General features: G+C 42.2%; 1 protein-coding gene across 1 annotated transcript in view; it reads left to right on the top strand.

Moving 5' to 3' along the window:
• The window catches only part of SPON1 (spondin 1), a 297,955-nt gene that overhangs the window by 95,728 nt on the left and 175,954 nt on the right, over positions 1 to 26,273 (top strand). Inside the window, exon 4 of the mRNA XM_050759412.1 lies at positions 23,879 to 23,952. Coding sequence (XP_050615369.1) covers positions 23,879 to 23,952 — 74 coding nt within the window. The remainder of the gene's footprint in view (positions 1 to 23,878; positions 23,953 to 26,273) is intronic.

Below are 26,273 nucleotides of genomic sequence, written 5' to 3'. Positions count from 1 at the left end.
TAATCTGGGAGACATAGTGAGACCCTGTCTCAAAAAAAAAAAAAAAAAAAAAGACAAGGCTTGCTTTCTCTGAAACTCTGTCATTCACTATGTGAGGACAGGAGGAGATGGCCGTTTTTAAACCATGAAGAGGGCCTTTACAGGGCACCAAATATGCTGGCACCTTGATCTTAGACTTTCCAGCCCCCAGGACTGTGAGAAATACATTCTGTTGTTTATAAGCTAGTCAGTTGATGATACTGTATTTTGTTATCACAGCCTGAACAGACTGAGACAGTGCCCAACACGTTGATTAATCAAATAACAGTATAAGTAGCTTATATTTATTGCTAAGCACTATGCTAAATGCAATGCAGGTCTTATCTATGTCTTACATAATTCTCATAAAAGCCCTATCGAATTTTCACTGTATCATTCCCATTTTGTTCATAAGAAAGCTGACATTTAGAAAGTTGATACTTGGGCCAGTAAAGCAGTAAAGTAATGGGGTCTGGGACTTCAACTCACTTCTGCCTGACTCGAAAGCCCTGATCACCACTAAGCCACACTGACTCAGCTTGACTCCCCTCCCCGCCACTCCTGCCCACCTTCTGCCTTAGTAGGTCTGTGAGGAGTAGGACAGAGCCCTTCTTATAACCAGGGGTTGGAGGACTACCTGTGGGGTGAGATATTGTTCCCCAAGTAAGGAAACTAAATGTCACTTAGAAAATGGAAAACAAGCCCAGGGAAACTGGCAAGAGAAAGACTTGTTAGTGGGAAGAGAGGATGAGTATTAAGAAGCAATTAGCTAGCATTCATAACACTTTGTAATGTCATAGGGCTCACTAACTCCTTTTATCTTCAAAGTAACAGAAAACCACATGCAATGACTCTGTGTGTGATTTAGCGGAAAATGGCAGGGTTAGGAGGATCTGATGTGGCTGGGGTAAAGCTTACCCCACAATTTTTCTGGCATTAGGTAGCAAGAGGAACTACAGTTTCCTTTGTGGTAAGTCAGGGTGGCTTCACGTCAGGCAGCCTAGGACCTCAGCAACCCTGACCAGGGAGGAATCAAGGAGTCAACAGAAAAGGGACTGGGAAACTCCTGAACCAGCTAAAGTAGCAGATTCTTGCGAGAGCAGTTGAAAAGACCAACGCCATGGCTAAATGGAAACATGTGCCTGGTTAGGAAGACTCAGTTGCCCCAGAATCTGCCATCCAACAGGTGGAATCCAGATGTCAGAGGTTCCTGGGATGCCAGCGGGAGCATGGCTCCAGGGGATCAGTCCAATGGCAGCAGAGTTTCATTCAACAGCTGAGATCCCAGGTGCAGGATCCAGCTCCCAGGGGAGAAAACTGGCAAGAATTAAATAGGAAGTACAGGCTGCCGAGGAACAGGCCCTAGACAGATCTCTAGGCACAGCAGTAAACTGAAGCTTGGTGGGAAGACTAAAGCACTGACAGACTGCACCAACATTGTGGGGATCCTGGGAGTGACTACAACTTGGTGGGCATGCAAGAACATATGGCCTACCCTATTTGTGCACTAGCACCAGGTCTATGGCAGCAAGACTAGTTCCATGGGGCAAGAAAAACACTGTAATAGAAAAATAAAACTCACCACCTAAAAAAAAAAAAAAAAAAAAAAAAAACAGACTAATTCCAATTCTCTTCCACTGATGGAGTGGGAGTTGCCAATATATTCCCTGCCCTGGTCAAGTTAGGATCAAAACAGAATGTTTCAACCCTGTGAACTTTTTTATAATTGAGGTTAAATTCACGTAACATAAAATCAACCATTTTAAAGTGATCAATTCAGTGACATCTGGTACATTTATAATGTGCAACCACCATCTCTACCTAGTTCTAAAACATTTCCATCACTTCAAAGTAAAACCCCTTATTCATTGAGCAGTTTCTCCCCATTCTCCTCTCCCTGCCCCAGCCCCTGGCAATCACCAATCTATATTCTGGCTCTATGGACTTAACTATTCTTGATATTTCATATAAATGGAAGCATACAATGTGTGACCTTTTGTGTCTAGTTTTTTTCACCTAGAATAATGTTTTTGAGGTTCATGCATATTGTAACTTGTATCACTATACTTTATTCCTTTATATAGCTGAATAATACCCATTTGTATAGATATACCACAATCTGTTTATCCCTATGAACATTTTTAACATGAGATGATCAAAGGATAAAAATGAGAACTTTGGGCAACAGTGAAAAAGTATCATGGTATTATTCCTACATTGACTTCAGTCCATATTTTTTTAACCAGGAGATACACACAATTGGCATGTTGCCTTACACCTGAGTCCCACACCATCCATAGGAAGGACAGTAATGACTCTGAACAAGAGTAGAAAAGGAGAAAGAAGTGGTTCTACACCTACTTTGTCTTTCAGGGTCACAAAGTATGAAACAGCCTGTCCCAAAAATAGATTGATTAGATCTTTGGACACTCAGTGTGTGACCACAGTGCAACAAAGTCATATACTGGGGGATTTGTTCCTTCATCTGGAAGAAGCGAGGGTGGAAGCTGCCTGAAGGTCCTCAGTGCTGTGGAAGATGGCATTCCTCTATAGATGCTCTCCTACTCTACCACTGTTCATTCCCAATTACTAATCAAATAAGTGTGCCTGAATTATTTACCTTCCTGCAGGCCTGCTCACAACAAAGAATACCCAACCTAAAGTCAGTGAACAATAAGATTACATAAGAAGAAAGAATGTACCACACTCCCTCCATAATTAATTATTGTGGGCTGATTTCAGCTATATTTTTCCTTGGGTATTTTCCTAACAGTTCACATTTAACAGTCCCTGGAAGCCAGGAAAACAGAGGAGAAAAAGCTCCTTTATGTCTTAGTTCTATGCTATTCATAAATGAAAATCATTGTTAATTTAGAGTTTGACAGCTGTGGTGCATTTGTAAGTCCAGAGCAGCTGTCATCAGCACTCCAGCTTATTTTTCAAGCAGATGTTTAATTTGACTTTAGCGCTATTGCCAGCTCTTAAGGAGAAAGAGGGGGAAGCAGAAACAGAAATAATCATTATATTCATCATTTGGTTTCCTTTCAAAACGTAAATCGGCATGATTAACAATGACATCAGAATTGCTCTAATTGCAGTTTTGGGTGCAGAACTAGTTAGCCATCATCTCCTACATGGTCCAAAGTCTAGGTTTCTTTTCTTTTTTCTTTCCTCTTAAAGTCAGAGGGTGTTTTGTGGTAATTACACCCAGACTCTGAACAACAGTCCCAGATCCATAGAAAAGCCTTCCAAAGTGCAGAAGAAAATCAAAAATCAAGGAATAGGGAATGATGGGGGTGACTGGGCCACAACCCCAGATGAAAGCCACAGGCTGAGTCTTGTCTTGTGGCTCTGGAATCAGGAAACCAGCAAGAGCAATCAGAGCCCTTGGAACAGCAGCCAGGATCTCCCGCTCTTACATATCTACCATGCTTCTGCGGCCAGGCAGCTGGCTTTGTGCAGGCTCACAGTGTGCAAATTGGTCTCAAAGTATAAAATTAAACACATCTGTGGCTCCACGTAGAAATCTGATGAGTCAGTACGTACTTGATCGGGCCCACTGTTCCAGTCCACGTTGCTTGGAGGAATCTTCCTTCGCACCAGCTGTGTTGCTAGCTAAACCCACTTCCTGGATCTTTCTTCACCCTCATTTTTATATGTGTGGCTTCCGGAGGTCTCACTTGGCCTTTATTTTTTGCCATCTATCATCTGTCCAATCTTAATGTCCCAAAGAACCTCTTTGACATTGCCTTTGTAGTGGGGACACTAGATGCAATAACACACTCCTATCTTTCTATTTGTTTCTTTGTACATTGAGATGAAAGACTGCCTTGCCTTCTTCATCAGTCAACAACTCGATATGTGCTATGCTAAAAAAGATCCCATCCAAAGGAAAAGTTTGGCAAATGTCCTGGACCCCAGCTCTGAAATTAAAGTTTGATAGAGGAACAGTCTACAACCTCACCCTTCTAGTGCCAGAGGATCCTCTAGACAGAACTAAAGATGTAGACCCTGAGGGGCAAGTCTGACTCTTAAAAGGGTAGTCTTCCATCTTTTTAAATGGAAAGTATTATTTGTAGATTATGAGTTAAGAACTAATTCTTCCTTAATGATAGACCAGGCTTCTGCCAGGTTAATGTCCCAAGAATTTGTGAGAATCCTTAGGGAATTATAAACATGTACCTAAAACTACTGACCGTTGCTTGTTGCTTGCCACCTTGGCCATCCACTTGGGGCTAGGCTCTGGATCTGTTCCATGGGCAGCTCCTCTCCCTGCCTTTGCCTCAAGCTTGGACTCCAGGCTGTCCATTAGTACCCACATTATGGTTAGGGCCAAACAGCAATGGTTGATAAGATGTTGAGGACTTGGGGAGTGCCCCAAAGTCCCCACAGAGAACCTACATAACTGGACTAAGGGTTGGCTGCTCTTAGGCCCACAAGCCCAAGCTCATCCTTAGAGGTTCCCTGCTGTCAGCTCCTGGCCTGTCTCACACAAGGTGGGCACCAGGCTGCCTGCCTAACCCCAGTGGCCTCTTTCCTTCTCCTTAAGGGAATACCCCTGTACAAGTCCCAGTTGCCCCAGTTTCCAGACCTAACTCCCCTCCACACTAGTTTTCTTAGCATTGTAGTTAAGAAGGTGGACTTCCAGGTCAAGTGATCTGAGACTGAAGTCTGGCATTACCACTTGCTAATGATGTTAGGCAAGTCATTTTAGACACCCAGTGCCATCAGGTGCCTCCCCCATAACATGGGGGTGGTAATATTAATAGTATGTACCTACCTCATAGAGTTGCTGAGAAGACTAAATGAGTTAGTGCATGTGAAGTGCTTAGAACACTTTCTGGCACAGAATAAGCTCTAAACAAAGATATATTATTAATGTTGCTGTTATTACTATTGCTTTACCTTTGCAATAAAATGAAGATCATCATGTAGATGTTTCCTAAGACAAAGAAGTGGTCCCTCCAAGAAGTGAATTTCATTTTCTGGTACTTAGGACAAAAGCTGTACATTTTAAAGCGGTTTTTCAAGCTTAAAAAACTGTTTAGTCACACTGGATCTCCATTTATTTTACTTGCTTGCTCCTTGCCACTTCCCATAAAGAATATGAAGTGGCATTAAGAAAAATATAAAACAAAGTGGTCGTGTTAAAAAAAAATCAAGACCAGGGAAAATAAACCTTAAAATATAACGTCAGCGGGGTGCAGTGGCTCCTGCCTGTAATCCCAGCACTTTGAGAGGCCCATGTGGGTGGATCACGAGGTCAGGAGATCGAGACCATCCTGGCAAACATGGTGAAATCCCGTCTCTACTAAAAAATAAAAAAAATTAGCTGGGCATGGTCACAGGCGCCTGTAGTCCCAGCTACTTGGGAGGCTGAGGCAGGAGAATGGTGTGAACCTGGGAGGTGACACTTGCAGTGAGCGGAGATCGCGCCACTGCACTCCAGCCTGGGAGACAGAATGAGACTCCATCTCAAAAAAATAAATTTAAAAAATAAAATATAACATCAAGACAGGAGGAAGATCTAAAGCATGCTAACGGCTCTAAATTCTCATACACTTACAGGAGCACTGGATTACAACACATTAAATAAAACGGAAAACCATGGGTTGTCTAATATAAATAAACACATATACCAGTTAAACAAGTGGATTAATAATTGGAAAGTTTGATAAGGAACAGTGTGTTTCTATAATCTCAAAGTATTTGCCTTGAAATACTTAATCACTAAAAAGGGAGAAAAGCAAGAACTTTAGAATGGAGAAATCTGGCAGTCACCTATAATGTGTGCCACCTGATAGGATGCAATGAGAAGAAAACAATATAGTGTCAGTTCTGTGATATTCCTGCTAGAGATGCATAACCTGAATCTAATTATGAGGAAACATCAGACAAGCTCAAACATTTTACAGAATAAATGACATGTAATCTTCAAGTTTCAAAGTCAAAGACTGAGGAAGATTCTAGATTGAAGGAAACTAAAGTGACATGAAATCTAAATGCAACACTGTGATTCTAAACTAGATATATTATCTGCAAAAGAACAGTTGTTGAAATGTGAATAGGGTTTGCAGATTAGATATATCAGTGTTATCTAATCTGATGCTTGTATTGTGGTTAAATGGAAGAATATCTTTGCAGGAATTACACAAAAAAAAGTGCTTGAGCTGATCAGGCATCATGTCAACCACTTACTTTCAAATGCTTCAGGGTAAAAAAAGTTTTTTATACTGCTCTTGTAAGTTTTCTTTAAGGTTGCAATGGTTTCAAATTAAAAAGACTCAGGGTTGCCAGACACAGTGACTCATCTGTAATCCCAACACTTTGGAAAGCTGAGGCAGGAAGATTGCTTGAACCCAGGAGTTCAAGACCAGCCTGGGAAACATAGTGAGACCATGTCTCTACAAAAAAAAAAAAAAAAAACTTAAAATAAAATTAGCTGGGCATGGATGGTGATGCATGCCTGTGGTCCCAGCTACTCAGTAGGCTGAGGTAAGAGGATCGCTGGAACCAGGAAGATTGAGGCTGCAGTGAGCCATGATCATGCCACTGCACTCCAGTCTGGGGGACAGAGTGAGACCCTGTCTCAAAAACAAACAAAAAAAGGACTCAGGGCAAAATCCAGGGTGGAGGGGAAAAAAAGAGCTGTATTTACATCTTTCCTTCCTTCCTTATTTCTTTTCTCCCTGACTTTTTTCTCTCAGAAGGTTGGGCCAAGATTTTGATGAGAAGACACTGGGTTCATTCAGGAAGGCAGGCAGAGACTTGCCAGACCTGAGGGGCTGGGCTGAGTTGGTTCGTTCAGTGATCCTTCCTGTAGTGTATATATACTAAGCACCTTCATCCCATCCCAAGCACCATACCAGACAGCAAGGATACAGAGCTGAGCAGGATGCAGCTGGTGTGACCGGAGACTCGTAGAGTGGTGGGAAATGAGCCAGTCAACAGGCAGCAACCGCGTGATATGAAAGGGCCTCCCCGAGAGAAGCACAGGGCGGAGTTGTGCAGGCACCCATCCTTGTTGAGGGTGGTGAGGAAGGTCCAGAGAGCAGTGGCAAAAAGGCAACAGGTGAGGGGAAGCAGAGGGAACAGTGTGGGATTTTCACTAGACCAAAGAAGGCAAGGAACATTAGGGGACCTGCAAGCAGGTGGAGTAGGGAGGACTGTGGTTGGGGAGAAGGTGAGGCCATGCTAAGGAGTGGGTGCTCAATGAATGTTCCTCTTTTTCTATACTTTCCTTCTCTTCTTTATTGCTTCCTTTGCTAAAATATTGCTTCCTTTGCCAAAATATCCCTTCTTTGAGCATTCAGCTGGGTATTTTTCTAATTTTTTAATGACGGTAACAATAATCGCTAAAATACGTGCCCACAATCCTATAATGCAGATACTATTATTTCCTCCATTTTACAAAGAAGAAAATTGAAGATTGCTTAACATCATATAGCTCATAAGTAGCAGAGCTGAGATTTGAACCCTGGACAGTCTAACTCTGTAGCGCAAGCTTTTGATCTACCACAGTGCAAGAGTACATCTTTAACAAGGCTGAATTCTCAGGGGGATTATGTCTTTCATAAAGTGTCTTGAGAGCCTCAATAGTTCTATAATCAGAGGTGTAAAGGGAGTGGGGATCTTACAACCTGTGTCTATTGGGGCATCTTACCCATTCCAGCCACCTCCCCTCATCCCACTCACTGCCTTTTTGTGCCTGCCCTGTCATCAGTTGTGAGACCTGCTATGGGTCCAGGGACACCTGCAGCCTGGGCTGGACCAGTGAGAGTTTTACCCAGGGTGGTTGCAGAGCCAGCGCAGCTCATAGTGGAGGAGGGAAGCAAAGGGTCAAATCAAGGATCAGGTCCAAAGGGCCCTCAGGGGGAAAGGCTGTGCCCAGCAAGAAACTGGGCACAAAGTTGAGTCAAGGTGAGCTGTTCGGGATGGAAACTGAATAAGACAAAGTCAAAATGTAAAAGGTGAAAAAGGTTCTTTTGCATGTGGTCTTGGGCAGGAGGGAATGGGAAACATACTTTCCACCACTGTAGGGCCCCCACTACCCCCTCAGGACTCAATTATTTATTGGACAAACATTTAGTGAGCACCTACTATATGCCAGGCTTGTGCTAGGATTGGGGGAAGAAAGGAGAGAAAACAAGGCAGAATGACTAGAGGGACTGGCACATGAATATTCATCTGAGAACCTGAAATGCCAAGCTTTCTTTGGAACCAGGCTGCATTTCCATTTTCCCTTTAGCCCCTGGAACAAAGCCAGGAAGTGACAGAGTTACTGGCTGGGGAAGAGTGTGGGAGGGAGGGAAGAGCAAGTTCCCCCCAGCAGCCGCTTCCACAATCATTTCTAAAACAGGTTTTTACAGAGAAACCTGGTTATTCCATTATTCCTCCGCAACCAGGAAAAATCCCCCTTTCCATACCTGCCTAGTGATCAGTACACATGCTTCTGCTAATTGTGTTGTCAAGAAGGTCCTTGACTGGTTCTAAACATTCTGTTAGGCAAAGATTTCCCCCTTGCAGGTAGGTTTTAGGGTCAGGCAGGTCAAGGGTGGAATCCTGGCTCTACACGGTCTGAGCCTGTTTTCCTCCTTGTAAAATGGGAATCGGGAGCAAAGGCACAGGAAGTACCCCTTTACATTTTTAAAAGTAATTTAGGGTTTGCAGAGCACCTTCCACTCTACCCCTCAACTACTCTTGCTAGGTCAACATCATATTGTGAGAAATTGAAGCTCAGAGAAGTAATGTGATTTGAATTGGATCACACAGACCCTGAGTATAAACATCAAGATAGAAACCTGGCCTTCACTTTTAAAATAGAACTGATTTGCTGGGCTTTTGCACATTTTCTTTTGTGATGGTCAAAATCAACTGCCTAATACCAAGGATACCTACATACTATCTAACACCCAGTAGTTTTAGCTGGGAATTTCCTTGCCAAATGGAAGGCAGGAGAGCCCAGTGGAGAAGGGTATGGGTTGTGAACTCAAAGTCATTGGACTTCTAATGCTGGACTACCTCTTAACAGCTGAACTTAAGCAAAATACTTGATCCCTCTGTACCTCAGCTTCATTTATTTGCAAAAGGAGTACTACCTACCTCATAGGTGGGAGAATCAAACAAGATCTCCAGGGATTCTTGGCCCTGGCTACATATTGGAATCACCTGAGCAGCTTTTCAAACCCACCTGTGCTTTGGTCCCACCTCTGGAAATTCTGATCTCATCTGTCGGATGGAATTAGGGCACCCAAATGATTCTAATGAGCAACCGGGGCTGCAAACCTTTGAACTAAATAAAATGTCTACTACAGAGTGCCTAGCACATAGTAAGCACTCAGTAGATGCTAGTTATCACTGTCATACTGGTTGGTGATAAAGCCAAGGCACGTGGGCCAAGACTGATCCATTGGTACCAACATCCAGTAGGTCCCAGTTACTGTGCTGTATACTGTGGGTAGGTACAACGGTGAACAAGAGAGAGTCCCTACCTTGTAAGGGTTCCATTAATTCTCTAGATTGGTAGAAAAGGCATAAATGTATGAGAAGTTATAATAAATAGTAACACAAGGTTTAAAGGAGAAGGAAGAAGGAAAGATAACATTTTCCAAGCTCCTACCTCATGCTAGGCACTTTCTACACCAACGTAGTTCATTAATGCACACAGGACCCCCATAAAGTAGGTTTTAAGCCCAACTTGTGGGACAGAAAACTGAGGCTCAGGGAAGAAATTCACCTACACACAAAACAGCTAGATCCAGAATCAAATTTTATCTGCCTGACCACAGAGATCTTTCTATTGTACCATGTCTTTAGCACGCTGATTTCATGGTGATTATAAGGACAAGTAATAAGCTGGTAAGAATTAGAATTTAGAAGGTTCAAGTCCTTATGTGTGTACGAGTGTACATATCTATCATATATCTGTCATTCTATGTATCTATCATTCTATCCAATCATCCATCCATCCATCTATCCAGTCATCTGTTATCCATCATCGGTTGTAAAATTAGATTTTCAGCTTAATCAAATATTTCAGTTAATAGGTCAAGCTTTTAAATTACTCTTAATTAATTCTCCATTTTCCTGCATAAAATTAAAATATTAGCATTAAGCCAAACAATATATCACTTCCAGTAAATCATGGAGGAATAGTATTGCTGATATTATTCTTTAAACCGTGCTAATGGTATCAGACTATTTAATGTAGATTAACTACGAGCCCTAAACAGTAATACAGATAGAGGAAAACAAAATTAACATGATTAAATACACTTGGAGGCTATTTAGTCAACAGTCAGATTGCAGAGATTTGCAGCTGCAGCTCTGAAAGCTGGTTCTCTGCTCAGCTGTCACTAATTAATGCGATTTTCCTAATAACAGTTTTCTGATAGCAGACAGACAGCATCAAATCAAAACAACTTCATTTTTATGCTGATGAGGCCTAACCACTACAACAAGAGCCCAACGGGTGCAAATGGCAGTGTTGCTAACTGCAGGCTTGCATGTGGTCTTCCTCACACACAAGTTGACCATCAGTGCTGGAAGTTTATTGCACAAATACATGGGATGTGGGATAGCTTGGCTAGTTACATCATCACATCAGCCTTGGTAGTACTGGGTCACCATCGATATACCACAGTTCTAGGAGAAAAGTGCTCTGGACAATTGTCCATTGCTCTGGACCTACGCCTGTATAAGTGACTCATCTTCTCTTAATTTGACATTTATTTTTCCCAAAAGACAGAATTTAAGCAGGTCAGTTCACATCATTCAGTATTCAGAACCCTTACTGGGCAGGGTCAGCAGGAGGGCAACCCCAAAATGGCCAGCATCCAAGTCTAATATGGGTGACTTTGGCTCATGCGTTGATCCCTAGTGTAATCATTTGCAGTTAATTGTTTCTCCAAAACATGTTACATAAATCATAAACATTTATAGATCAAAAAACTGGTTTACATCTCCTAAGAAGGGTACTAGACACATGGAAAGCTAGGATTTACTACCTTTTCTACTGACAATCCAGTACAATAGCATCGCAAACTGGGCCAATCAGTGGCATTTGACCTCTGACCATGAGGGACTTCTGGTCATCTCTAGGGGAGCTTGAATAGAGAAGAATCCAAATTGGTAGGAGAGTGAATTATAGATTTTCAAGACTATCTGTGTCAGCCCAGAGAAACACTGTACATACTGATGCCTTTGGATGGAGAGGCATTAAATACAGTACAAAATGTTATTACCAAAAGATAGTTGCCAAATATCCTCCGAGGATAAGAATTCTGCTAGTTGACTTTCTTGAAATGCACCTCACTTTGTAGTAGAAACATCCTTCGAATGGAGACATCCAGAAAGCTAGGGAAATGTACATCTTAATCTCATGGCCCAGACTCATCCATTTACAAACAAAGCAGTGACCAGGACAAAGACCCTAGAAAAAGTTTGGGCCCACCACACCACGAGAGTCCAGCTTCAGGGATGTCTGTTGTGCTGCACCATGGAGGTGGCAACTATCTGGTTTTGCTCTTGTTCCCTTACAGAGATGAGGAGATAAAGGCTTCCCCGTCCTTCCCTCTTTTTTTTCTCTCTCCTCTGTGACTTCTACCTACCCTGCTTTGTAAAGGTTTTAAGTGTTTACAAGGGGCACATTCTCTGAAGTTCAACTCCCTCATGTCTCCCAGATGTGCAAAAGGAAATGTACATGTTACATTGTCAACTTTAGGATATATATTTTTTATTTATTTATTGGATTTTAATTTATTCCTTGCCAACTTGAAAACAATTTGCAGTACCTTGTTTAACACAGAAGCTCCAGAATCATTCCCAAGTCTCCCAGTGTAAACACGAGTGGTTTACCATTAAAATAAAATTTTAAAAAAAACGGTCATTTACATTCTGCTCTGCATTAAAATGGGATCACATTAATTTCTCTTCCACATTTTTCACTAAGAAAACTAGAGTTCTTAGTTTCCTTCCTTCCCTCCCTTCCTGCCTTCCTTTTTTCTTCCCTTCTCCCGCTCTTCCTTTCTTCCTTCCTTCCTTCCTTTTTTGTAGCTGAAAATACTTCTATGAGAAAGATTAGGAAACAGGACAGATCATGCCCAGATTTTGTAGCTTACATATGGTCTCATGCTGTTGCCCCAGAACTCTGTGAGGGTCCAAGATGATCGTGACTTACCTCTGATGAGTTTATGCCACATAAGGATGAGGTCAGATGCTATAATAGGGGCACAGACATTGAAAAGAAGAAACGTGGGGCAACTCAATGGATGAGCAAAGTCGAATGCATTGTGCAATCAGCAAGTGAAGTGTCTTTTTAATAAGAAAGCTCTGTGCTTGGTTTCACCTCCTGCTGCTGGACATACCATCATCCTGCTGATTCCCAACATTGTGAAGGGATTTTGAGTTCAGCCTTTGTGGTTCCTTTTGAGAACAATGGTTGCCATCAGCCAAACTGCCTAGCTTGGTCAAAACACAGAAGGCATAAACAGCCTTTATGCAGTGGGAAATGTTTCATGATTCAGACCAGTCACTGTTTGCTGATCACACAGCACTCTGGGTGGCACTGCTAATACAGAGGAGTTCATGCTTCTTGCCAGATTGTGGACATATGGTAGACACTCAAAATTATGTGTTGAATATAAAAGAGTTGAATTATGGGGAAAGTCAGTGTATTTAAAATGCATCACATCAGCACACCTGCAATGTTTCCTGTATGAAAGCTCAGTGCCAAATGTTGGAGGGTCCACAGTGGAGTAACAAGGTTCCTACCCTCAAAAAGCTCGGAATTCAGGCAGAAATGCAAAATATAAACATGCAATAAGTCAAGGGATAATACAAGATATTAAATAAAGTTCAAGCAAACATCAACAGCACCCAATGCCTGAATGCCAAATGAACAGTAACAACAAACTGTGTTCTAGAAGTCTGGTGGAGGGACAGGTCACTTCTGATGGTCCTGGTCAATGCACCTCTGAGGAGGAAGTGAGACAGTGACAGATGATTGGGATCTGATTAGGCAGAGAGGAAGGTAAAAGTGAAGAGGAGACATGTGACACATCCACACAGTAAAGCTGAGTTCAGGTACTTGGGGAGGGGAGTATCAGACCTGAAAGGTCATTTGTACCCCAGTGTTCAGGATTGTGGATGTTTAGCCAAGACTTTGGACTATAACCTGTAAGTGAGAGAGGAGTCTGTGTTCAGAGAGGACCTACTGTGCATCAGACCCTGTGCTGGAGTGTGGTAGGTGGGGGGTAGGATAATTAGGATGTGGTGCTATCATTGCTAACAATGTGTGAAAGAAAGTGATAAAGAAGAGGTGATGATCAGTCCCCTGGCAGAGCATAGGTAAATGGGATGGGTTGGCAAGGACAGGAGACCATTAGGAGGTTGCTGCAGTAATTAACCAGAAAATCCTTCATTTAATCTCTGTGTGTCCTTCCTTAGGGTGGGGTAGAGGGGAGTCAGGTTGGTACTAGCAGGCATGAAAATCATGGCTTCTACTTTAGAGAGCTGCTCTTATAGAATCTCTCCCCAAAGCAATGCACATGCTTACAATTTTGCATATACTTTCCATACAATTTTTTCAGGGGTTCAAAGATCCTTTGGAACCCAATCATGGACTATGAGTTCCTTGCTGAGAACAGTAACCCCCTCCCACACCTCCAACCCCACCTAAAGGAGCAAGCATCTCCCAACAGCCAGTTCTACTACTCTACAGGACGCTCCCATTTCCACAGCAGAAAACCTGAGTGAGAGGAAACAGAAAGAAGGGCAGGTGGCCTGCCCTCAAGGACCTTGCTCTGTCACCTGGATTATTTCCTTATACCTGAGAGGACAGTGCTCTAGCAGCCAGCCCTAGTTTGCAGGAACCCACAGAAGCGGGAGGAGGCTGAAGCTAAGGCAAAGTGGGACGAACTGCAGAGAGTAATGACTTGCATGAACCCAGCCAAGAGGGAGCTTGCAATGTGGCAGCATTTCCTGTTCCTTAGAGGCTGGGGCGATTATGTGATTACACCCACGCCCAGCCGCGGAGCAGCAAGGACTCTGCACAGAACACCGGAGAAACCTAAGAGCAACACTTCACTTTCTATTTCTTGTTTTCCAGCTGAGACAGGTTCTATTTTGGATCAGAGCATAGTCTGGAGAGAAAGCAGTTGAAGTCTTGGGTGCTTGGAATAAAAATTTGACCTTAATCTTTAGGAAAAAAGTATATATCTTAGTTGAAATGTTTTATTAAATGGAATGACATTCATGCCATTCTGCATATCTACTCCTGTATGTTTCAGACCTAATGGTGACTCTTAAGCTTTCTGGGGTCAGGAACACCTTTGAGAAGCTGATGAAAGCTATGAATTCTTACTCAGAAAAAAATGCACTTGTGCACAACAAGCAAAATTTCATCATCCTACAACCTGTATGCAAACCCTATGTTAAGAACCCCAGGTTTGATAAGCCTTGGCCAGATCCTCTGTTACGACCCAGGAATGCAATGATGAGTAAGACACAGTCCCTGGACCCAAGGGGCTCTGAGTTTAAGGAAGTGTTTATAGATGTGAAGAAGTTAGTAGGGAGAGCTGGGTAGGTCACCAACTAGCAAGTGAACTGTAAGAGGCATTAATAATCACCAGCTAAACAATGTCATACAGCCTGCCAGTTGTCCCTTGACTAGTAATAACCCAGGTACCACTAATCAATTGCAAAATGCTAAGTAATGTGCTAAGGCTGATTGAAAAATAAAAGTAATTTTTCAGTAACATCAAACCTCTTGTTCATGTGTTATTAAGAGAAAAGATTTTTTGACTTAATGATGTGTGTAAGCCTTCATCCCAGGCTCAGGGATTAGACAAATACCTCTTTGCAAGAAATACCATGGATAATTTAAACCAGAGGAAGGAAACCATTAAGGTTCAAAAGACACTGGAAAAAAATTGATAGTTTGGTTTAAAACAATTATAGAAAATGAGAAATAGTCCTGTTGACTATCTAGAATTACCTGCCTGTCAGAGCTTCCACAACCGGGACTACCTCCTGCAGCCTATTTATTTCATTCATATGAGCTGAAGAGTTTTCCAACAGCTGACAAATTTCCAGCCGGTGATCCAGCAGGTACCCCTAAGGATTTCCACCCTTTCCTCAGCTTCACCTTACAGGCATGTGAAAGCTTCCTCCAGAGAGGAAAAGAGTATTTCCCTTGCTTGTGTTTTCCTGTGAAATTCCTACTCACAACCCCCACCCCACCTTTCCTTTATAGTCACATCTCTGGGGTGTAAACTTGAAGGCCTGACCCAGCACAGGGACCCTCTAGTTCCCAAATCCAAGGCCTTCTTATAAGGCCTTGTCCACAGCTGTCCTTCTTCTCAGAGTCTCTTCTGGTCAAGAGCATCCCTGCCCCTCACTCCCACCAAAAACCTACAGTCTGGGAGCGATAGCTCACGCCTGTAATCCCAGCACTTTGAGGGGCCTAGCCAAGTGGATCACTTGCCAGGAATTCGAGACCAGCCCAGACAGCATAGCAAGACCCCATCTCTACAAAAAATGTAAAAAGCAGCCAAGCATAGTGGCAGGCACCAGTTGTCCCAGCTACTCAGGAAGCTGAGGCCAGAGGATCACTTGAGTCCAGGAGGTTGAGGCTACAGTAAGCTGTGTTCATGCCACTGCATTCCAGCCTGGGCAACACAGTGAGACTCTGTCTCAAACAAAACAACAACAAAAGACCTTCAACGGCTCCCCAGTGGTGCAACCATGTGGTCTACATATGGGTCCAGACAGAGCCTGGCTCTTCCTTTCCTCTGAACTGCCCTTCCTTTTTCCCACCATGCCTTTTTCCATCAGTTAGGCATGCATTTAAGAGCAGCATTCATTAGAAAACTTGGCTGATGATGGCTTCAACAAATAGAGGTTTATTTTTCCCATACCACAAGAAGCCCCAGGGTAAGTGACTGCTGGTATTCTTTCAGCAACTAACTGATGTCAGGGCCAGTGTCTCTGTGATTCTTCTTGGCCTTTCTTCATGGTAGCAAAATGGCTGCCTTGCTCCACACATTGTGTTTGTAAGGGAAAGGCCATGGTGGGTCATTTATTTTTCTTGCCTGGAAAGCAAAGCTTCCTCAGAAGGGTCTCTTTTAGGTGTGCAGCTCTACTGCAAAGTTCCCGTGCCTGGTTTTGCAGACTTAGTCTCTTCCATCTTGCAAACTTCTCGTTATGTTACTGAGGCCACATGTGGGTCACGTGTCCTGCCACTAGCAGCAAGGAAGGCTGGGAAAGCAGGAACAGGACTATCATGACTGGCACGTCTGATATTACCCCAAACAAAATGACAGCTCTGCAAGTGGGGAAGATGGAGGGAATGGATGCTGGGTAGATGCCAGGACTTGCTGTGCAGTGTTTTGATTCAACAGATTACATCACTCTCCTGTCAGGCTGGCAACTATTTGGTATCAAACAAACAATAGTTTATTCATCTTTGTATCTCTGAGTCCTAACACAGCTTTGTGGCACTTACTCTGTTAGACAAACTCATGAGTAAATGAATGTCTGTCTGGTTTTAATACCTCTTACATCTAAATTAGTTCTTTTAAAACACAATCCAGTTTTATTCTTTTCTTTTTACATCTCTTATATGAAAATCTATTCCTCATTAGTTTTCCATTGGATTTGGGGAGAAAGGTAAGTTTTAAAGTGCTAGAGTAATGGTATTGACCAGGTATATGGTAAAGATGAGGTCTGAAGTTGAACAATATGAGAGAAAATGGGATCATGGTAACCTTGTTATCCCTAGGCCAGTCTAAATTTTGAAGAGGAAATAAACTGAGCACTAAAACTAGCTTTCCTTACATTTTTATTGAAATCAGAACCAGGGCTTTGTAGTATAACTTTATGCACTGCAAATCAAGAGCTTGAGAAATCCAATGACCATACAAGTTTGGGAATGGATTGTGGTCTTGTTGAGAGCCTAACTGACCTCTTAGCCAACTTCTGGAAATAAACAAAGCTGCACATGGGTATGCAGCCCTGTGTGGAGCTGATACCTCTGATTCAGGTCGAGATGTCTGCTCAGAGCAGAGAACGTTGTTTCCAAGGACCACGGATAGTGGGCCTGCCAAGGGTCTCTCTTAGTTGTGCAGCTGTACTGCAAAGTTCCTGTCCCTGGTTTTGCAGACTTAGTCTCTAGAACTCCAAGTCCAACTCCTGTGCCATTTTTCCAAGAAGTCACACCTGGTCAACCCCATTTCTACCAACACTTCCCCCAACTCCACCTTTATCCCCACCTCATCCCAGCCAGAAATGGCCACCCTCCGCTGAGTTACCACAGCCCTTGTAAATGATTCTTTGATTGGGATTCTATCAGATTCGTGTTGTGAGAGTCATTGGGGTATGTTCTGTCATAGAAAGTGCCAGAATTTCTTTAGAATGGCATGATCTGGCTTTCATCTAACCTCATTTCACCATTTTGTACCCAGACTCAAGCCCAATGAATTATACCAACATCAATATCATGGTTGTACAATTATACTTAAGTTTTGCAAAGTGTCACCATTGGGAGAAACCAGGCAGAGTACAATCACTTTATATTCTTTTTTACAACCACATATGAATCTACAATATCTCAATACAAATTTTAAAAATAATAATAAAAAGTCTTTCTAATCTCCCTGGCTTTTGTGTCAATCCTAGCATGACTATGTCTCCCTCTAGTCACTGGGGTTCGTACCTAGGGAGTCAGTTCACTTACCTCCCTCTATCTCAGTTTTCTCATCTGTTAAATAGGAATAATAGTAATGCCTACCTCTTGGTTGGGGGGATTAAATGAGTTAATATTTGTCAAGCACATAGGAAAGTGCTTAACTGTTAAATAAACAATAAATAAATAAAATATCTTATGCTTAACTTTCTCTTTCTGCCTTAGATCCAATATGTTACTAAGTCCTGATGAATTTTCCTACCATGTGTCTCACAGAGTCTCTATTTCCCATGCACCTCTCTCAATTCAGACCTTCGGAGCTGCCATTGTCTCTTCCTCTTGAAGCCTTGCCATTGTGAAGTTACCCGCTTCACCTCTGCCTCCCATGGCTCCTCCATTAACATGTTCCACATTGATTTCCAATTTCCTTTTTCTGTTTCTCTCTTTTCACCTGCTGGAATAGGAGCTGCTTACTGGAAGGCATCGTTTCTTATTCCTTTTTGAAGTTTCAGCTCCTAACATAGTGCCTGGCACAAAATGAGTGCTCGACATATGTTTTATGAGTGAATGATAATTAATTAGGAATAATCTCATGGTAGCTACTGGAATTGCTTTTTTGCCATCATGGTAGATGCCCTCTGAATCTATAGCTTTGTGACCCCAAGCAGAGACTGCAGCCTTATCCTTGGACAGTCATGGAGTTCTTGAGAGTCTTGTAGATAGAGTCCTGCAGATAAGTTTTCACTTTTCCTCTCCCATGGGCACACTGTCATGGGCTTCCTGGATACTTGTTAACTCTTGGACATACCTCCATTTCTTGAGACCCACCTAAAACCATATACAAGATTGGTGAGTGTGCATCCTGGCATGCATACAGCCTTTGGATAAATATGCGGCCATCATTCAGTTAGCCCTTGGCATCCTTGTGAAGTAAAATAAGGGAGATGGCCTCAGCATCTGATATTATCATTGCAATGACTTCAATATTTGATTCCTGGGTCATCCCACAGTTAATTTTTTCATTGGTAGATGGGAATAAATATTGCTGGTTATAAACTGGACCAACCCTATGGAAAACATTACTGAGATCATAGGGAAATTTTATAAAGTATTTCAAGAAATGTTCAGTAATAAGGATTTTACTGGAATTGGGAAGAAGCCTGGCAAAAATAGTCTAGAGACCACAAACCCAACCTTCATTTTGACAATGTATTGTCTCTGTCAGCAGCAGCTGACCAAGGTAATACTCTCACTCCTCCTTCCACAAGCAAAGAAACTGACCTGACATCAATCATAAAAATAACTACTGTTTATTAAGTACTTATTATGTGCCAGGTACTTTTTGTTAGGAGCTGGTGACTCAGCAGCAATGATAATGACCACCACATACTGGATATTTACTGTATACAACACATCGCAGTAGGAACTTACATGAATTGTCTCTGCATGGCTGTGACCCATTCCCTGAGGATCCAGGTATATTTTTTAAGTCATTTCATGACCTGATTTCTCCTGAGTACTTCAGTTTCTGAGATCTCTCTCTCCCTGGGAGCAGGGATCCCACCCCTTTCAGCACTAGACAGCAAACCCACAACTTAACAAACTCTAACTTCACCCCAACAGGCAAATTCCCTCAGGAAAAAGAGTGGGAAATGAATAAACCCTCCAAACAGAAAAGGGCTGAGCACCTAAGAGATTCAGGATGGCATTTTTGGAAATGTTCACTTCAGGTTGAAAAGAAAACTTTTGAAATGATTAGTGAGTTATTTAGAACCTCAATATTCTAAAGTCTGAGAAGCTAACATACTGAGAAATTTAATTTACATTTCCTTAACATGCTCTCTTACGATAAGAGAGCATTCAGTGTATAAATGCTATGCAACAGTACTGCCAAATTGCAACACAGAATGGGAGAAATTTGTCATTTTGAAATGCTAAGGGAGTTCTTACTAACAGCTTTCTCATCTTGTAAAGCTATTATTTTTCTGAACGATAATATGATTTATAAACCTCAGCTGAGTTTTATAGTTTTGATGGGAATAGACTCAAAATGCATTTTCTCAGAATATAAAATTCTCTCAGGAGTTGGCCAAATGAGGAATAAAAAGAAACTTCTGCAACCAAGTGTACCAAAGTCTTGGTCTCCGGTAGCATCTGTGTAGGTGAATGTTGGTCTTCCTCAGGGTTCTGGGCTCAGTTTGACTCTCACTCTCAACTCTGCACACTTTCCCTGGGTGATATCAGCCACTCCAAATCCTTTGACTCTTACCCAGGCCAGCAGCTCCCACGTCCACACTCCCATTCCCTCCCAGCTCTCCAGAGTTATAATGCCCTATGTCTAACGACCCACTAGAGTGCCCACCATCACATCCTAAGCCACATTCACCTCAGATTCTCTCCTGTCCCCAAACCCTGTTCCTTCTCCTAGAACATTGGTAGCAGAATGATACTAACATTTGGAGAAATAAGGTGCAAATCTTGGAATCTAGCACAGGAGACCGAAACGTGAATAGGTAGTAACAGTACTCTTAGGGAGCATAAATGAAATTCATACATAATCTAACTTTTCGGGGGGGACGGAGTCTCCCTCTGTCGTCCAGGCTGGAGTGCAGTGGCACAATCTCAGCTCACTGCAACCTCCACCTCCTGGGTTCAAGCGATTCTCCTGCCTCAGTCTCCCAAGCAGCATGGGCCACCTCACCCAGCTAAGTTTTGTATTTTTAGTAGAGATGAGGTTTTACCATGTTGGCCAGACTGGTCTCAAACTCCTGACCTCAAGTGATCCACTTATTTCAGCCTCCCAAAGTGCTGGGATTACCGGTGTGAGCCACAGCACCTGGCCCCATAATCTAACATTTTACTGCAGAACATTGATGTGTTTGATTATAGAGGTATTAATGGTATATATACAATCTTAACTTTCTGATATCTAAAAATTTCTGAATTCAAAAACACATCCAGACCAAGGGTTTTGGGTGAAGAATTTGAGGACCTGCCATATATAAAGCATAAGTTATATAAGGTAATAATGTATATTAAGTGCCTCCTTAGTGCAGGCTCAGAAATGACAACAATTATTAAAAAGAGGAAATGGGTTGCTTTCGACTTTATAGAATATTGAGGAAGCTGATACATCTTATAGGAAATACATGTTTTTCATCTCTAGTTCCCCCAAATTTTTATAATCATGTATTTCAAAAATTTGAGGGCAATTACTTTTCTATGCACGATCATGCTTTTAAATGATAGGCTTTGCCATTGTCGCCCCTGTTTACAGTAGCAGGAAGAAGATTGAAAGTATTTATTACAGAGGCAAGCAAAGGCAGGCATGGGTGATTCTGGGAGAGGAGGCAACACAGGCAGAGGTCTGGTCGAATTGAAGAGGTGTTCACACAAGAATAAACGTCGAAAGTCTGCAAGCCAGGAAGCTTGGCACCAAGTGATGACAGCTGAAGCCGGGACATGTTTGGGGAAAATTCTAAAGACCCTTGAGTATTATAAGTGTGTATTTTATCCTGTAGATGACTGATTTTTAAGTGTTTTTAACAAGAGAGCTTTATGGAAACAAAACTTGATTTGCATGGGAGCTCTGTCCACTGCAGCTCCCATGCAGTCCAAACCAACTGGTTTTTACTATGTCCTAGTACTCCCTTAAAAGAGCAGATCTGATCACTCAGTCCTCCGGGCACACTCTCCAAAGATACCTCATTAAACTTGGAGTGAAATGCCATCTCGCTGCAGGCTCTGGGTAATGTGGCCCTACCCATCTTCCCAGCTCATCTCATACAGGTTGAGTATTCCTTATCTGAAATGATTGGGACCAGAAATGTTTTAGATTTGTGATTTTTTTCAGATTTTAGAATATTTGCATATACACTATGAGGTATCTTGGGATGGGACCCAAGTCTATACACACAATTCATGCACATTTCAAACATATACATGAATAGGCCCTTATATATATAGCCTGAAAGTAATGTTAAACATTATTCTTAATAATTTTGTGCCTAAAACAAGTTTGTGTTTTACACAAACATTGAGCCATCAGAGAGCAAAGGTAACACCACCGCAGCCTGCCATGTGGACAGTTTGTGGTGGTTTGGCGTCACCATCGTTCCTAACCCTAAATGTGTGTGCTGCCAATAAATGTTTTAACTGTGACCTGATACATGAGGTCAGGCATGGAATTTTCCATTATAGTGTCATGTCAGCACCCAGAAAGTTTTGGATTTCAGAGCATTTCAGATCTTAGATTTTCAGATTAGGCGTGTATAATCTATACTACCTACCTGACTTTCCCCTCATAGGTCCTCCCATGAGCCCATGTTCCTCCCCTCCTGAAGAACTTTATAAGGGATGCCCTTTCCCTGTCTCCTCCCTTCCACTTGCCTAGTTAGCTCCTAGTTTGCTCTTTCAAACCTCAGCTCTGCCACTCTTTTTTGGGGGAGCCTTTCCCAGCATGGTTAGGACTCCCTATTCTATGCTCTCCTGCACTCTGTGGACTCCCTTGTAACCTTTAATCAAGGTTGTGTTAAATGATCAGCTGCAGGTTTCGTTATTTGATACTTTCTCCTACTGTGCTGTAAACTTTGAGGATGGGTAGTGTGGCCCCATCTGGCTTGTTTATGACAGTGTCCTGAAACCTCCCTCAGGCCCCGAAGCAGACCCCACAACATTTGTTGAAAATACACCAGTAAATATAATGGGAAGACGAATGGGGTAGGAGGCTGTTGTGGTTGAAATTAGGATGGAGCCTTTGGTTGAAGCCGGAATGTGGGGCCTAGGATACTTCCCAGTAAGCCTGCCCCTTCCCCTCCACAGGGGTCCTGGAGGCACAGAGTGGAAAACTCTGAAAAGCACTGTTGGAGATGATGGGATGCTCTGACTAATAAAAGGCTTTGTTATTTGGCTTTGGAGTAGAGAAGACTGTTATTCTCTTGGCCCAAGGAAACTTTCTTTTGCTTCATAAGAATGATCAAAGTAACTTTACGTAGACAGGAAGCATATTTCATTCATTTATTTCAACATCTTGTCTTTCTTGGGTAAGGAATGACTGTAAAAGACATCTGCAGGATGGTCAGAATTGTGTTATTTTGTGCAAGACTAGATGTAGAGTAGACATTTCTTTGGAAAGTCATCCTGGCCTAGGCCCAGACCATCAGGAAAATTGCCTCCATACTCTGTGGATCCATGTACACATGGCCCCATTCCTGGGTCTGGAATCATGTGACACAGTGCAGATCATGTGACTCATACTCCTTCAGTGTGGTCAGCTATAATAGAGTCAAGGAATCGCTATATTTGTTAAATAGGGTGAATGGAAGTGAAAATTACCTTTTGACTGAGTAGCATTGCTGAGGAAAATCAATAGAAGTGGCCCAAGATCCTTTCACATTGTCTCCGTTTTAAATGTTGTAAACTTTCAAATTACTGAAACTCTGGGTTTCAGTATCCAACCCCTTCAAGGCTAGCTGAAAATCAACAACAGAGTGGGTTAAAATAAAAGAAGCATGTCTGTGCAATCCCAAATTAAAGCGAAAATATGTGCTGGCCGAAAGTAAGTCATTTTTCAACCTCAAAGTATTTTTTCCAAATTCTAAGATCCTGCATTTGACATGTTTAAGAGGGAGATATAACAGCTGAAGTTGTCTTTGTTCAGAATGTAGGAGACAGTTTTGTCTAGACTTTCAGGAAAGATATAGAATGACATTTTCAGAACAAATCAAAATATATTTTTAAATTCCTTTTTCCCCTTCACAAAGAGGATCTGACATGTTTCTGTGATTTGAATTTGGTTGCTCTATAAATGGCCTCAATAGTTTCACATGAAAAGTAGATTAAAATGAACCATTGAGAAAAGTTATTAAAATACTGTTAGTTCACTCTCTTACCTTCCCAATAACCTTACCACCAAAAACAATTTAGTAACTAATATTGAGTGGAGTGGTTTCTAGGTATGTGTTAATCTCTTGACATATATTTTCCAACTTAGTTCTCACCACAACCCCATAAAGCAGATATTGCTGTTATGTTAATTTTCTCATGAAGAAACGGAGACACAGACAGTTGGGGTGACTCACTCAAAGCCACAAAGCCAAGCAGGGACTGTCTGACTGATCCCCCAAACCTGCCTTCCTGCCCTCCTCACCACTGTGCTTCTGTCTTCTTTCTCCACAGGGCCAGCATCGTACAAAAACGCATTATTTATTTTCAAGATGAGGGCTCTCTGACCAAGAAACTTTGTGAACAAGGTAAGACCCTGTGGGGCGGGGTAGGGGTGGGGTGGGGGCTGGGCAGAGACATGGAAGGCAGCTCCTCCTGCACAAGCCTCCTGCTGCAGGAATTAAGGCCCCTGGGCTTCATGAGTTCCTCTGGGTTCTGCTTCCTCACGTAGCTCCGATTTTTAATCTGACTGTGTGCTGTGGATAATTGGATCCGCCTTAAGCTCTAATTACTCAGCTTGATTCCCTGGGTAGGAGATAATGTACCTTATATTGGTGTCGTCGTCTTATTTTTGTGAAACAGTGATTATTCTGAAGAGGTTCCTTGGAATAATTCACAGGACTTAATTAAGGAATGCACAATTGTGTGCCTTTAAAAAGTCTATAATGGTTCTTTGGGAAAAAAAATCACCAGCAAGATCTTGTGTGGCACCAGGACAATATGGGAGGATTTTCTCCAGAGAAGACCAGCAGGGGATGGGGATGCCAAGGGAGCGTTGACCTTGTGATATCACCACATTCAAGGATCTAGTCCTTACATTTGCAAACTCATCAACCTCCTCTCCTTAGGTTGAAGGTATTCTAACAAAGCTCATGGAGACTAACTAGACTCGGGGGATAAAGCAGAGGCCTGAGTTTAGATCAGTCAGGCCCCGGTTTGAATCTGCCTCTGCCCCTTCTAGCCATGTGACTTAAATAGATAAAATAGTACAGTACCTTCTTGACACATAGTAAATGTTATCTATAGAATAGATAGCTCTTGTTATCTATATCTGAAAGCTTATTCATTAATCTGCAAAACAAATTCATTTTAAACATCTGAATGTTTTTAAAAGTTATTAAACTAAATAAAAATAAAAAATGTTCCACATTTATACAGCATAACTGTCTCATTTCTATTTATTTTTGCAGAATTTTTATTTGCATTTAGAGCAATTAGTCTTTTGAGAAGAAATAATCCTCTCCAACTATAGCAAAGTATAAGCTACTAAGAAAAAGAAAGGTTGATAAAGGTCTTCTGGGAAAACAATAATAATAGCTAATATGTTTGGGGTGCTTTGCTACATGCCAAAAACTATTTTAAGCACTTCATATGCATTAATTTTGTAATCTACACAACACCCCTATATGGTAAAGATTATTATTATATTTTTATGGACGAGGAACCTGACACAAAAAAAATAAATAACTTTCTCAGCATCATATAGTCATGGTGGAAGGCAGGGTTTGAAGTCAGGAGCCGGTGGTGCCCTTAACCATTGCTTTCTATCAAAGCAACTTCTTCCCAGTTCAGTAGTTCTTATCATTGCCTTTGACAGATCAATGCATTGTCCCCCTGTGGATGAGCTGAGCAGAAACTAGGTCCCCTGTTTGGGATTGCTTGGAGAACATGGCAATAGCAAAGGCGAGAGAGTCGGATACCTTACATGAGGGTCATACCTCCCAGAAGGGCTGAAGAGCTGGAATCTGCAGTCCAGAGGGCCCTGGCCAGTTTCCAGATGGGCACCACCACATGTATATTCAACTGCCTGCAGGTTCACTCAGCCTTTCTCTAAACAGGGAGCATCTCCACTTATTAAGCTCTCGGTTCCTCAATGACAATCCCATCCCTTCTGTACCTCCCTGTGATGAGATCCAGGTGCTGTGGTGGACTTGTGGGTGTTTGGGATCACACCTTTACAAGACACCTCTTGTAAATGCCTTAAGACAAGGCTTCACATAACATCAGTATTGAGACTTTGGGAAGTGCATGTTAGTTAATGATTGATGTCAGTACATGAGGGTGTCAGTGAAGTATCTCCTAAGAACCCTCAGCTCCTGAAAAAAAGGCTGTCCTCCCACAGTCAAACTAACAAAACCACACCACAGTGCCTGTGGGAGAAGACCTAGAGCTGCACAGATGACAAGCAAAGGCAATCAATACTTTTAAAAAGCAAGAGAAACAATAGATTACTTCCAATTAAGAACAGAGAAACAAAATATTCAAAAAAGTGACCTATAACAAACATATGCATACACATACTTTATTTTTTATTTTTTAATTTTTTTGAGACAGAGTTTCACTCTGTCACCCAGGCTGGAGTGCAGTGGCACAGTCTCAGCTCACTGCAACCTACCCCTCCCGGGTTCAGGCGATTCTCCTGCTTCAGCCTCCCGAGTAGTTGGGATTACAGGAACGCACCACCATGCCCATTTTTGTAATTTTAGTAGAGATGGGGTTTCATCTCTGCTAAAGATGAAAAGATCTCTGTCTCACAAGTAAGAACTAAATAGAGATTTGCCATGTTGGCCAGGCTGGTCTCGAATTCCTGACCTCAAGTGATCCGCTTATCTCTGCCTCCCAAAGTGTG

The sequence above is a fragment of the Macaca thibetana genome, chromosome 14 (genome assembly GCF_024542745.1).
Source record: "Macaca thibetana thibetana isolate TM-01 chromosome 14, ASM2454274v1, whole genome shotgun sequence".
NCBI classification, from domain to species: Eukaryota; Metazoa; Chordata; class Mammalia; order Primates; family Cercopithecidae; genus Macaca; species Macaca thibetana.
This window is presented reverse-complemented; position numbering and strand designations above follow the sequence as displayed.